General features: G+C 38.8%; 2 protein-coding genes across 2 annotated transcripts in view; one reads left to right on the forward strand and one right to left on the reverse strand.

The window, feature by feature from the left end:
- The window catches only part of LOC140139294 (uncharacterized), a 112,022-nt gene that overhangs the window by 87,953 nt on the left and 8,998 nt on the right, over positions 1 to 15,071 (forward strand). The gene's annotated exons all lie outside the window — the stretch shown is intronic.
- Positions 718 to 9,223, reverse strand: LOC140139547 (uncharacterized). Its single transcript, XM_072161264.1, has 2 exons — positions 8,858 to 9,223; positions 718 to 2,365 (listed from the first exon to the last, which is right to left on the reverse strand). Exons 1-2 carry the CDS (start codon positions 8,934 to 8,936, stop codon positions 1,611 to 1,613), a joined length of 834 nt encoding a protein of 277 aa, XP_072017365.1. The 5' UTR covers positions 8,937 to 9,223; the 3' UTR covers positions 718 to 1,610.

Consider the following 15,071-nt stretch of genomic DNA (forward strand, 5'->3'; position numbering starts at 1 on the left):
GAGTTCAAAGTATCACCATTTATCTCTTATCATATAAATTAGGGTACCGTATAGTACACTCAACCTTTATGGCCAATTCATACACTTGTACATTATGTCAAATATTCATTCAAGAAGTATTTATTTGGTATAAGGAACACTCCGGCAATCACAACATTTATATGCCTCAGGCCTATATCCCGGTGGGTTCACTTTGTATTTAAAGGTAGGACGTATGACCGTTCCAGGATTTGAAAATGACCCCTATTTCACGGGGAATTGAGGACATTTGCAGCAATTTTACCCCCTATTTTGCACGAAATCAAGGACAATTTGCCCCCAAATACCTCCCTATTTTTTTCATTTTGAGGATGCATTTTCATTTAACCCCCTTATCACGAGGAATCAAGGACATTTTTCCGAAATAAATACCCCTATTTTTACCATTTCAAGGGCGCTTTTGAATTTTCACCCTATTTCACGGGAAATGAGGACAATAACGAAAACTATAGCGGTAAAACGCGACGAAAGTCCTAGAAATACACCCTATTTTTCATGTCAAGGACAATTTTGCTCCAAAACACCCCTAATTTGGACAATCGCGAACAATTTTGTCCTCGAAAATTCCGCGGACGTTTCTTGAAAAGTACCCCTAATTGGAACCATCATGCGTACACATTGTCAGTGAAGACTGAACCCATCGGGGCCTATATGTTAGAAAAACAATTATCAAGCATGAATCACATGATTTTATTTAAAACACTCATATTGACCATAAAAACCATAAACTCATATCGACTGGTAGCCAGAGTCAAGATGCACCAATTTCACGGCCATATACTGCGTCTTGAAGATGACGAGCCTGTGAAAGAATATGCCCTTTATATTCCACCACATGGGATGAGGAAACCGGGACGGTCGCGTACACTGTACTACAGTATGTCCAGCACCTCCTGGGAGATACTGAAGGGATGCTGCAGCCAAACAAAATTGTTTCGCTTGCCCAAGATCGCAATAGTTGGAGAAAGCTCGCGCAGCCGACTGATGAATGATGATGATGAGTGACCATAAAAACAAATAAAAACAACTGGCTCTCAACACGCGATATTCAAAATCCCTGAACCGAAATTGCCGGTCATTGTTTATTGTGCTCAGTTGTCGTCCGCCTTCAATTTCATTGTGTTACTGGGATGTCATTGCCACAGGCAATTTGGGTGCCCAGGAAATTTGAATATCACATGGTGAGAGACCGCTGTTTTTATTCGCTTTGAAGGTTGATCGCCCCTTAACATAAATAACCATACTGGTATGCTCCACCGGAAAGACCCCCCCCCCTTTTTGGATTTCGCAGATTTTGAAATTTCGGCTCAAAAAAAAAAAAAAATTGCTCATTTCTTGTATTTCTGGTTTTCAGGCGATTTTCAACCAAAAAGCCAAGAAAGACCCTAGATTCAAAAGACCCATTTTACTTGTTCGCAGCTCCAAAAGACCCCCTTTTACTGGCACGCCGTCATCAGCTCCCAAAGACCCACCACCTCAAATACCCACTAACATTTTTTGATGTGCCCATGCTCGTATTTTTGGGGGGCTTTAAAATTTGACCAAAACCATTATATTATAGCTTTAAGCGTTCATAGCTTTGATAGGCTTCTATGTTCACCACGAACTTCCGAGCTGTGGTCAGCAAATTTAACTTGACACTGGCTGATAACCTTTGACCTATTCAACATTTCAAAATTCAACAATTTTGAATCATTAGAATCTTCCCAGCATGCAATTTGTAGCTGATCATCTACAAGTGCTTCACCGGTGAAAGTGATGGATAATTTTGTAACATCGTAGTACACAAGGTCTCTTTTAAAGGATGTCAATTTCCCGTTGTTTGCAGCGTGACTTCCAGCATCCATAAAATGCTTGATATAACTTGCCATGTTCAAATGTTGATTTCTATCTGTATCGCTGGATAAGACAATTGCATGGTATAGGAATGCGCTCGCTGGTTTTGGAGACGAGACAAAATTCTTAGGCGGTGCATCTCGCGTAATCCCTCTGCGATCTATTTCACTTGGTTTTATCTGGGCTGGTCGTCTTGTTTTTAAATCAATTTTCACAAGATGTAAAAATCCTGTTGCGACAAGTTCACCAGTGTCTGGTTCAACATATTCAATGTCTCGGATGTAAGATGTCCTCCCAACATAGCCAGGCCAGACTTTGATACTCAGTGGTCTTGTGGTTCGCTTCCAGTATGCAGGTTGGGGGTTCAATTCTAAGTATCGTACAAAGGCAGTGGTTTTGTTTTCAGAGTAGACTATTTTCTGTGGATTTTTTCTGGAAACTAGGACCAAGAATTGCATCTGCTTCTGTAGCGTCCATAAAGGTGTATGCCCTAGGAGGAAGAGTAACAATTAAGAACTGTCTTTAAAAAAGACAATGCCACAGATGGCAAGCATGTTTCAAAATAATTTTGCATTGATATTATTTGTTTTGTGTGTGGAATATTTAATTAGGTGGAAAATATTGGTATTTTTACCAATACCAATATACTGGGAACGCTAAAAATGCATCAAGTTTTATTATACATGCTATCTTTGGGCTATTCCAGTTGAAATCCATACAACCCCATGCATATAGACCGGCCTTAATCTCCTACAGGGGGGTGTAAATTTCAAATGGAGTGACCGATTCAGGTAATCCCATTTTATCTGGAATATAGCCCATTTTAAAGCTACGAGCAGCTAGCATTGTTCTAAACACATACAATCAGCACATTTATGTATGGTACATTGGCATATTAATTAAGAAAAAAAAGGGGAAAAACCTGACTGACCGACCCTACTTGAAAGGTCCGTCTGCCCGTTTTTTTTTAAAGAACTGACCGGAGTGCTATACGTCACCTGCATCATGTGCATAGGGTCTTGTGAAATGGGGGTCTCAAAGCCATATTGTAACAGTGGCATAAAAATAGATGAGTACTTCTTTTCCATAAAATGTTACCTTTTACTGTCAGATATCTCCCCTTTTAATTTTGAGCCAAACAACTGAGGGAAGGCAGAAAAATGGTAATTTACTACCAGCTCTGATATCGCCAATGCAAACACTCATTCAGTTGTGGTCCTATGATGCGTATATCCACCGTCCCACACGCCATGTACCCAGTGGTGGCACCAGGAAATTTTTTTTCTGGGGGTGGGGGGCAAAGTGAATTTCGGGGAATCGACAAAATTGCTGCAAGAAGTGGAAATTTGGAGTACCTTTAGAATACCCTACCACATCGACGGCGCCACGAATTACTTATTAATGGGATAGATTTAAATTAAGTTAGAGGTATATGAGCCAGGTTTATAATAAAGTATGTCGGCGTTTGACTTAATGAAGTTTGCATTCATCAAGGTAATAAGTGTTAGTACGATTAAATTATTGTGGTTACTTCTAGATAGTAGTAATGTCATTTGAATTTAATTTAAGCATAATGAAATAACTAGATTGCATTATATAATGGCTTAGAAGTATTAATTATGCGTAATAGATTTTAATGTACTCAAGTAATAATGATGAACGCATCAAAAGATGATGTTAATAAGCATGATATAATTATAATTAGTGCGACGTATAAGAGGCCGATTGTAATTGGTTATGAATGATTATATAAGTCTAATTTATTATGATGGATTAGTGGGCGATGGTAGTTAATTAATAATTATGACATAATAATAACGAGATCTGATTGCGTTTGCCTGCGACCGCGAGGATGCACAGCCAGCAGTGACAAATGAATCTGTGAGAACCGGAAGTGATCCCTTAATTACCTTTGACCCCGCAAAAATATTACATAGTGCTTAGGATGTCATAAGGAATATTCCTGGTGAATTTCAGCTTAATCGGAACTTATACTTGGATTTTGATTTTTTTAAAATTTATGATTGACTTTTTGAACCCCTTAATGACCTTTGACCTCAATGAAAAAAAAAACCCTTCTGTACACTAGGGTGATTCACAAAAAATGAAATTGGTATTTTTCAACGGGACACCCCTCGATCATTTTGTTCATTTTGGTAATACAATTATACCTGCAAAATATGAAAAAAATTTAGGGGGTGCTACCGGTCAATGGAATTTTGTACACAAAGTCAATGGGATTTTTGTCAAAAATTTCAAACGCTTATTTCAGGGCCTAAAAAGTCTACCAGGCTTGCAAAACTGAAGTAAATGTTCAATGATATACCTAACTTTGTGAAAACATGGGTTTTACCAAATTAAAGTTCATAGTTGACTGTAATAATAAAAAATGTTTCAAAAGTGACAGAGGGAGTGTAGCTCAAGAAAAGAATACCCTGGGATATCCCTGGAATCCCACCAGGCACCCCAAATTTATACCTTATTGAACTGAACTGTTGATAAAAAAAGATTAAAATTCTTCACATATTAGTTTACCCCAATGGAGATACCAGCGTTTGAAATCTTATGTAATAGTAACTATCAAAATCCATACATCTGTATCAGGGGTGGTCATTATGGCCATACCTGATGAAGATTTGTATTGTTTGAATTGAATGACCACAGGAAGGATTAGATTCACCATGGTTGAAAAGAAATGTATATAAATTGGGGTCACAACATTGGAAGCTATTGGATAGTGGCCAGTTCAAAACTACACCTTGTGCAAGGTACTTGTGACAAGAGCTAAAGTGGCTAAGACACATGATTTACTACTGGATTACACATTAAACATTACACTACACTTACATAAAATTACAAACCTACACGCATTCAACACTTGAATAACATAATTTACAGTTACAAACCTACATAGGGGCCTACATTTAAAAAAAAAAAAATAACTAGAGCCCCATAAACACAACTTTATATTAGCCAAGTAGGGCCTTCCATAATATTTTGGCTGTTCCAGCAACTGCCTTGCCCCAAATGTAACAGTTTTCACAAAAATGCAATTTTCTGGAAAGCGGGTTAACATTTTTACAATTTTCTGTAGCATTTATTTTAAGGACATTACTCACACTATGATCAAATATTTTTGGCACAATCAGGGAAAATTAACATGGCTTTTTTGTGTTGCAAAGAAAATGGCTCATAAATCCCATTGACTTTGTGTACAAAAGTTCATTGACCGGTAGCACCCCCTAAACTTTTTTGAATTTTTTTCATATTTTGCAGGTATGATTTTATTATCAAAATGAACAAAATGAGGGGGTGTCCCGTTGAAAAATACCAATTTCATTTTTTGTGAATCACCCTACTGTACACCGACAAAATGCATTCTTCCGATTTTAATTAAAAAATTCTACCATGTTTAGTTGTCGAGATAAAAATTGAAGTTATTTAGCTAAAAACAGGAAGTGACCCCTTAATGACCTTTGACCCCAAAAATAAAAATACCATGCATACATCAGGTAACACTGATTCATGTATGATGATTATATTACTCTGGTCTGTTTATATTTTGAGATAAAAATTTGTAAAACATTTTTGATAATTTTGGTTTTTGACCAGAAGTAACCCCTTAATGACCTTTGACCCCAAAACTGTAGGCATCCTAAAGACCCTAGATAGTAGCGATGCATGTGTGCTAATGGCGACTCTCTGCTATGTAATTTGTAAAGACAGTGATTTTTTGAATATTTTTACAAATTTTTCAGACTTTTACCGAAGTGACCCCTTAATGACCTTTGATTCCAATTTTGTGGTATAACTTTAAGACACTGGCTATAGATGATGCATGTGTGCAAGTGACGTCACAGTGCTATGTAATATGTGTGAGGAGTAGCATTTTTAGTGAAAATCCAAGTTTTCGCCATTGACCGGAAGTGGATGACATTTGACCGGAAGTTGATCATGTGACATCTGTGGCACCACCAAACGGTTATACTGACCAAGTATGGTCAACATGCCTGAAAGCATGTGGCTACGATAGCTGATTATGATGTTGACATAAGAAAGAAGAAAGAAAGAAGAACGCGGTAAAAACAATGCACAGCGCCGATGGCGGCTGTGCAATGAGTGCGAGCGATAAGAGGGTTGTTGTAAGTAATTAAAATGATTGTTAATAGTGATTAAAGTTATATTGATAAGAGGAATGTTAATTGTTAATGAGTGGTTTGATTAAGAATGAGTAGCATTTATTTCATGGAGTAAATACGTTAAGTATCATATATTGAATAATGATGTGATGGTGAATGAAGGTATCGTTGTTGCTGTGCTACAGCAACGCCAAAAAATATCGCTGTTGCCGTGCTACAGCGACGACACAACTAGACCTTTTATGAGGGGCCTACACCGACGGCGGTAAGATGGAACTATTTCCGTAAAGGTTACACCGACGGTGTAAAGGTGCACCTTATGTAGGCCTAATTGTTAAAGTTGTCATATTAGCAAATGAGTGTGGTGGAGGAAGGTATCGATCGTTGTTGCCGTGCTACAGCGACGGCGCACAGCTAGACCTTTTTACAGGACTACACCGACGGCGCGAAGGTATCGCTGTTGCCGTGCTTCACCCCCGGCGCGCAGCTATACATTTTCAATGGGCTACACCGACAGCGCGAAGGTGTCGTTGTTGCCGTGCTACAGCGACGGCGCAAAGCTAGACTTTTCGAGGGGCTAAATCGAGGGCGCGAAGGTATACCTATATTTGTATGCTAACACCGGCGGCACTGAGGTATACCTTATTTGGTCATGTCACCAAATGAATGTAGGGGAGGTAGGTATCGCTGTTGCTGTGCTACAGCGACGGCACAAAGCTAGCCCTTTTTACAGGCAACACCGACGGCGCGAAGGTATCGCTGTTGCCGTGCTACAGCGCCGGCGCGAAGCTATACCCTTTTACTGGGCTACACCGACGGCGCGAAGGTATCGCTGTTGCCGTGCTACAGCGACGGCGCGAAGCTAGACATTTTTGAGGGGCTAAACCGACGGCGCGAAAGTATACCTATTTCCGTATGATAACACTGACGGCACTGAGGTATACCTTATTTGGTCATGTCACCAAATAAATGTAGGGGAGGTAGGTATCGCTGTTGCCGTGCTACAGCGACGGCGCTAACTAGACATTTTTCTGGGCTACACCGACGGCGCGTAGCTATCGTTGTTGCTGTGCTACAGCGACGGCGCAAAACTAGACTTTTTGTGTATTTTATAATGACTTGATCAAATAAATGTAATGAAGAGGAGGAAGGTATCGCTGTTGCTGTGCTACAGCGACGCCGCGAATGATATGATGCACATGTGAAATGGGGAGTTGCTTGTTTGTTGACAAGAGGAAATATTAAGTTAAGTTGTCATTGGTAAGCGCATAATGCACATAACTTAGTTTGCACCTGGTTGTCACTGGTTGGGGCATTTTATGAACGACGTATACACTGGTTTATGTGATTTCATAATTTCCAGATATTATAAATAAAAACAGGACCGTGACCACTGAAAAGTTAATTAAGAAGAAACAGAACTTTTCCACCTGGTTATCACTGGTTGGGGCCTTTTATGAACGATGTATACACTGGTTTATGTGATTTCATACAAGTTTTGCAGTTTTTTATAAATAAAAACAGGACCGTGACCACTGAAAAGTTAATTAAGAAGAAAATGGTCATACAGTCCCGACTAATTAGGTGAAAAAATAAGCATCATAAGACATTTCTTTTACAAGTTCAACAAAACATTGTGAATGAAACAGAACTGTTATCTTCCATCTTTATTCAGATTTGTATTGAACGTAAGAACGCGGTCAATGTAAAGTAAAGCTTGTGAGTGGTAGGTGCGTTTTATGAACGACGTAAAATCATGATAATTTTTTATCATTTGGGCCTATACTTAGCAAGGTCTTTTAAAAAGAAGAAATTTGGTACAAAAATAATGGAAATCGGTAGTAGGGTTGTTGAGAAATTGTCGTTCAAAGTTCACACGGCGATGTCGCTGTAGCCCTGCAACAACGATAACCTTCCTCATAGGCATCGCATTAATGGGTGAATATTTATAAAGTTTGTTTGTTTGTTTGTTAATTCATTCATTAATTATCAAACGGCGATGTCGCTGTAGCCCTGCAACAACGATAACCTTCCGCATGGGCATAACATTAATGACTGAATATTGATAAAAGTTAATTGTTTAAGAACGTTAATTAATTGATTGATTATCAAACGGCGAAGTCGCTGTAGCCCTGCAACAACGGTAACCTTCCTCATGTGCATCATAATTTACATATTATACGGTAATTAATGACTCTTCTTTAAATAAGATAATTAATGAATGGAAACCGATCATTATGCATGATTCCTGGCTGATTATGGGAAGCAAAGCAATAATTATGAATATTAATTCAATTTAAAATTTACTAATGTTCCTCTTCTTCATTATATAGTGGCATTATTAATTAAATTACTACAATGTTGTTTTGAATCTCTCTCGTTCGTTTATTTAATTTGCTGAATTAAGTGATTCATTTATTGCACTCAGTTAATCCATACGTCATTCAATGTAATCCTATCATCAAGTTTCGCGCCGTCGGTGTAGCAGGGCTAAAACTAGGGTAGCTTCGGCGACGGCCAAATGTGGTAGGGTATTAAAGCTAAGCCGGAAATTTACGTAATTTTGGGCTGGAGGGGGCAAACTGGGGGAAAGATAGATATTGGGGGTAATACCCCCCCTTTCCCCCACCGTAGCGCTGCCACTGTATGTACCTACATCGTAATGATTAAGCAACAGTTGCCTACAGCACCTAGTAGTAGTACATTACATTAATTGTGTACAAAACAGAATTTTGAACAGAATCTGAAAACGCCCCCTTATTTCGCAAAATTTTTGATGAGCATGAATACCCGCGGATGCACAGAGTGCGGGGGCCGGGATGTAGGCCTATGTCATGACTCACCTGCTTTGTCCAGATGATCAAGACGTTGATCCACCAAACAGTAGGTGTAGATGTCTCTGGAGTCACTTGTGAATTTCATGTTGAGCCCGCATATAATCTGTATATAGCTATATAGGCCAAAATATCTGGATCTTTAACACATACACTATTGCTATCAAGAAGTTTTTTAATAGAGGCTCAAGCATGCAGTATTATACACATGTACAGTAAGTTCACACTTGAAAGACCATTTATACCAATTGTTTCCCAGGAATTGTTTCATTCATACTTCATAGTGTATGAACTCAGCAGTGTCCATATATACACATAGCTACACATAGCGGGAATTTCTATTTATGCTGTACACACTGACCTTGTGATAACCGGTTCAACAGACTTCAAGGGCACACTACACCAAATCACATGGTGAATGGTGCAATGGTGATGAGTTCCAGTTAAAGCCCCGGTGGGGTCACTCAACTTGCAATACTGACCGCACGATCGTTACCAATCAAGGAAAAAGGGGTCATTTTTAGGGCATGTCCATGGACAAAACTTGTCCGTGAAATTGGAAAAATAGGGGTGTTTTATTGCACAAATGTCTGCGAAATTGAAAAAGGGGTTCTTATTATTTTCTCCTGATCCTGCGTGGCCAGATAAAAAATCACAGGAATAAATTTGGTTTCCTACTTTGTACTCATCCCGTGATCAATATTGTTCTCGGTTCTGATTTATATGCAAGGGGTACTACTTGAATTCTGTGATGCCCTTGTTAATTACTGAAAAAAAAACATTCATAGGCCTAAAAATCCCTTTCTTGAAATGTTGAAATAGGGTCAAAATTGCAAATGTGTCCTCGGAATCTAAAAAATAGGGGTGTTTCAGAGTACCATTTTGTCCTTGTTTTGGAATAAAAAAGTGGGTAAAATTTCATGATTTGTCCTTGAAATCGACTGCAAAAGGGGGTAATTTGTGCTTGTGGTAACGGTCCTATGCGTCCCCCCTGCCAGGGAGTGACCCCACCGGGGTTGAAGCCAGTGTGATTTGCATAAAGAATTCCTATTTCCCCTTTTAATTTTGAGCCAAACAAATGAGGTAAAACAAAGAAAATTGCTATTTCATTGGATTTCATTCCAATGCCTAGGACAAACAAGACGCCAGTTATTAAAAGACGAATAGTTATGTACACAGTTTATTATAGTCATAATATTTGAATATTTTAAAAGTTATATAAAGATAAAGATAAAATCTATTTATTTTAATTGCTACAGAAATTTCACATCAATTAGGGACCGTTCACAAACACTTGTAAGGGGGGCCTGATGCAAAAAAAAAAAATTCATCGCGGAAATTTTTCGGGGCCCCCCCCTTTACAGACCTCACAATTTCAGGGCCCCCCTTTTTGACATGAAAATTATGGGTCAACCCCATAGAAAAGCATATAAACTCAAATTTTCCAGGAAAATTTGTGGTCATTTTTTTCAGGCCCCCCCTTGGGAGGGTCAAAATTTTTCAGGGCCCCCTTTTTGCATCAGGCCCCCCTTACAAGTGTTTGTGAACGGTCCCTTAGGCCATCTTAATTAAAGCTTGTGAGAAATGGAAAACCTAATGCGGAATGCGCTTTTTTTTTAATGCGTTAGTTTAGGATTTCGGACAAGAATTTTGTGCAAAAATTATCCAATGTTGCAAATATTGGAATAGTAGACAAATAAAGTCACTGCTACAAAATACTATTCTTCTTTTTGTTTTCATGTCCAAAATTTGCAAAAAAAAATCAAATATGAATTTGGGGTTTTATTTTTGCCTTTTTGTTTAAAATAAAAAATAAAAAGCCATAAAAAATTAATTTCTTGATTTTCAAAGAGGACTACGTGCATGATTTAACGATTTTACTAATGCGTGCGGCAGCTTTGAGACACATGATTTAATTATGAGCCCTGGGGGAAGGTAAAATTGGGGAGCAAAACATTTTTGGCCAGCCAAAAGGGAGCAAGCAATTTTTGGCAAGCCGAGGGGGGGGGGGGGCACATGATTTTTGGCACACATTCATGGTGCGCCAGGAGGGGCATGGGGAATCCCAGTCAGAACTCTTGCCCCCCCCCCCCCCATCCCCACCCTGTAAAAACCCAAAATTACAAAATGTTTTTACTTTCTGCTGCAATTTTGCACAAAATTAGATGAATTGCCCCCGAAAAAAAAAAAAAGCCTGGCACCATCACTCTTCTGAAATTCCATATAGCAAGAGCATGAGGTTTACTTAAATCATCATAGTGACACTCCATTAGCGCCCCTTCCCTAATTAGTGCCCCCTATTATATCATATCAAAACGTTTATAGCTGTGAGAGATCGACCCATTACAAACTGCGACTTATAACTTCTTTCCAAAACTGCTTATAGGATCACAAGGTCAAACGCGATCTCTGTGTAGTTCAATGCAGTCTCAGATTACTATCTTTAACCTTTGGTGAAACCTCGACATACGAACCGGCTCACTGCCCGTCCTTTGTACATAGTGCGGAAAGACCATATACCTAGTTCAAGCAGAGGTGATTTGGGGTTTTTGCTCGTACCAATTTTCTTTCAGATTTTTCGCTGTATGCGATCCTGCGAGTGAGATACTTGACAAATCAGATTCTTTCTTAGATGATAAGCTTGGAAACATCCCAAGCTTCAATTGGATACCTCGACCAGGTATACAATGGTTCCATGTCATTATAACGCTTTGAGATAAATGGTCAAAATACGTAGAAAATCATAGAAAAGTTGAAAAACATGGATTTCTCAGGCAGAAAACAAAACATTTTTAATACAAAGGTGGAGGTGAATAAAAATTATTTGCGAGTAAACAATATCATCTACATTATTTTCGATGCGATCATAAATTGCAGGACATTATCATGATTGTTTTGGTATAACGGCTGTGATATTTGACTAACAATTTCAAAGTTGTGATTTTAGTAATACAAATGTTTTGAGAAAATGTTTGATTTTTGTTGATGTCAGTGGACGGTACTCGCGGCTGTTTAATGGAATGAAATAAGAAAATGAGTAATGACGCTTAGGGTACCCTAACGTTTTGATATGTGGTGTCATGCAGTGATTCAAGTTGATACCACTGGGGCGGGAGAATTTTGATTGGGTCAACCCCGCACAGTGTAATTTACCCACCAACTTCAAAGTAATGTGCGATATTGCCTTAGCTCCAAAGCTGCAGCAGTCAGCACCCATATTTATCCAACAGTCAAATATGTTGAAAAATCACTCATGAACTTTCATGTTCATTTATTTTTCAGGTTCAAATTATTGTTAAATTATTCAAATGCTTATATTTACCCCATAACGTATTTGAGATTAAACATTATTAAACTTTATTGTATATTTTCCACTCTGCTACGATTGGTACACTCAGTCAGCAGTACTACAGTTTATGCATGCAGGTCGTTATTAACAGAATCCATGCGTGCATAGCTTACCCCCGTTCCCACACACACACACAGCGGCCATGCGAAAGATGGATTTTAATGTCACAAAAAAACCAAGAGAACCGCCAAATTTGCAACGGACCCGCCTCACAAGCTTCAGCGCATTCAACACTACGATATACACGATGTTAATTTGAGATAGACATTGACATTCATACACACGAAAATTAAATACCGGTATTTGCAATTAAAAACTCCTGTTTTTGAACGATTTTGAATTTTATCAATGAAAATGCAGCGATGACGTCATTGGGTTAACGATTTTCCAACTGCGGATTGGTTGATTGCGTCACTGTGCCCGTGCATGCACGGTACGGTCCGTACGGAATGATTTTTCGTAAAATACACTGTGCCCCAATTTTATTTGGGTCCCGGATTTAAATCAGTATGCCCTGCTTACAACACACATTGCATATCAAACAACTTAAGATCAGAGCTTTGATAAACTCTGTTCACCATGGTCGGCAAATTTTACTTGACACTGGCTGATAACCTTTGACCTATTCAACATTTCAAAATTCAACAACTTTGCATCATTAGAATCTTCCCAGCATGCAATTTGCAGCTGATCATCCGTAAGCGCTTCACCGTGAAGGTGACGGATAATTTTGCAATATTGTAGTACACAAGGTCTCTTTTGAAGAACGTCAGTTTTCCATCGTTTATGGTGCGACTTCCAGCATCCATAAAATGCTTGATGTAACCAGCGGTGTTCAAATGTTGATTTTGATCCGTTTAAGCTGGATAAAACAATTGCATCATACTGGAATGCATTCGCTGGTTTTGGAGATGAGACAAAATTCTTGGGTGGTGTGTCTCGCGTAATCCCTCTGCGATCTATTTCTTGTGGCTCTATCTGGGCTGGTCGTCTTGTGTTCAAGTCAATTTTCACAGCATGCAGAAGTCCTGTTGCAACAAGTTCACCAGTGCAAGGTTCAACATATTCAATATCTCTGATAAAAGATGTCCTCCCGACATAGCCAGGCCAGACTTTGATACTCAGTGGTCTTGTGGTTTGCTTCCAGTATGCAGGTTGGGGTTCAATTCTAAGTACCGCATACAAAGGCAGTGGTTTTTGCAGAGTAGATGAATTTCTGTGGATTTTTTCTGGAATCTAGGACCAAGAATTGTGTTTGCTTATGTAGAGTCCATAAAGGTGTACGCCCTAGAAGGAATAGTAAAAATGCAACAAGTTTGAACACGCATGCTTTTAAGGGGAGTGGGTGGGGTTTAGCAAGGCAAGTTTCAAGGGTGCAAAATGTGATGAAAATTGTCAAAAATTAGCTAAATCTTTAATATCAGGGCTGCCAGCATCCCAAACAGAGGAGGGTAGACCAGAATTCTCACAAGACTTCTCCCCCACCCACATTGGCTACGCACTGTCATAATGACTGAATATTATATAATCAGTAGCGAGCATTCTGAAAAATTTACCCAAGTCCCCCAGTACATGTATGTGATGTCCATGTGCCCCTGGGGTGGGGATGGGTGGCACTGACCCTGTGCCCCTTGGGTGGGGATGAGTGGGTTTCAACTTTCATATTAGCATATGTGACCCGGCAGCACAAATGAGCCGTAAATTCCCTAAATTGCCTAAATTGTATTCTGAGTTACGGTGTAAAATGTGTACGAAAGTCGTATTCATCGGTAACTTAAGCTGGCCCGACATCTGTCTCATTTTGATAGTCGAAAACTAATCAATAATCCTATTGTTGAAGTGGATAATAAGCTTCTACCTTAGATGGCTATAGAACTTTTAATAGCTCTGGTCTTTGTTTGCTTTTGCTAAATCCTGTTCAAGTGGTGGGTTACCAGGCATTGTATTTTGTACAGGTATGCATAACCAACAATTAACAATGAGAGAGCTTTCTTAAACCTCGTTGACTTGGGGATGATTTGAAATGACCGCCAATTATGACTGTTTGATATTTATTGCCAGCAATGTGGAAAAAGAGACACATGTAAAAACGTAAAAAGCTATAATTTTGTTGAAGGAGCAAAGTTTAACAAACCATAACCCCGCTTCTGGATATCGTTTGAAGTCAAATGATATACCATTTTTAAGTTTGATGTTTATTTTTCAAACAAAATTGACCGGGGTAGGAATTTACGGCTCATTCACCGTGAACGGTCACATATAGGGGTGAGAAATGCCAAATTCGGAGTCTTGGGAACTGATTTTTTTTGGGTGTTGAACTGATACAAATTTGTGAGTCATGGGAAAATAATTTTGCTTAAATTTCAGGCTATAGCTGAAAATTGCAACAAATTTGAGTTTTCTATACTTATTGAACTTGTGCACTGCTGGAGAGGTGTTGTGAAATGATACATTGTCTTAACCGCCACACATACCCCATACAGCCAGTGCATGCAGTGCCACATAAGGCCTAAAAATAGAAATTTGTTTGATTGGCGTAACCCAACCGACCCTAAAATTTGGCCCGACCCTAAAATTAGACACAAAATAAATAAATTAAACATCAAATTTAAAAAAAAAGAAAAGTTCCAAGGCCTTTATCAAATGCAATTTACAGCTTTAAAAGTAAAAAAAAAAATCTCAACCTATGTGCCCTAGTTTTTTTATGTTACACCAATCAAACAATTTTTAAGGTAATAAAGGCCTACTGTAAATGCTATAGTCTCACCTGATTTATCCAAATGATCAAGTCGTTGATCTAACAAACAGTATCTGTAGATGCCCCTGGAATCAGTTGCTAGTCTCATGTTGTTGCTTAAATGTCTGGATTTTCTT

Source organism: Amphiura filiformis, chromosome 18 (assembly GCF_039555335.1).
Source record: "Amphiura filiformis chromosome 18, Afil_fr2py, whole genome shotgun sequence".
Classification (NCBI taxonomy): domain Eukaryota; kingdom Metazoa; phylum Echinodermata; class Ophiuroidea; order Amphilepidida; family Amphiuridae; genus Amphiura; species Amphiura filiformis.

Bases quoted from the DNA above. Each gene is read 5' to 3' on its own strand.
- LOC140139547 (XM_072161264.1), bottom strand. From the start codon at position 8,936: ATGAAATTCACAAGTGACTCCAGAGACATCTACACCTACTGTTTGGTG. The intron at 2,366-8,857 runs GTGAGTCATGAC...TCTTCCTCCTAG, and splicing joins TGATCATCTGGACAAAGCAG to GGCATACACCTTTATGGACG.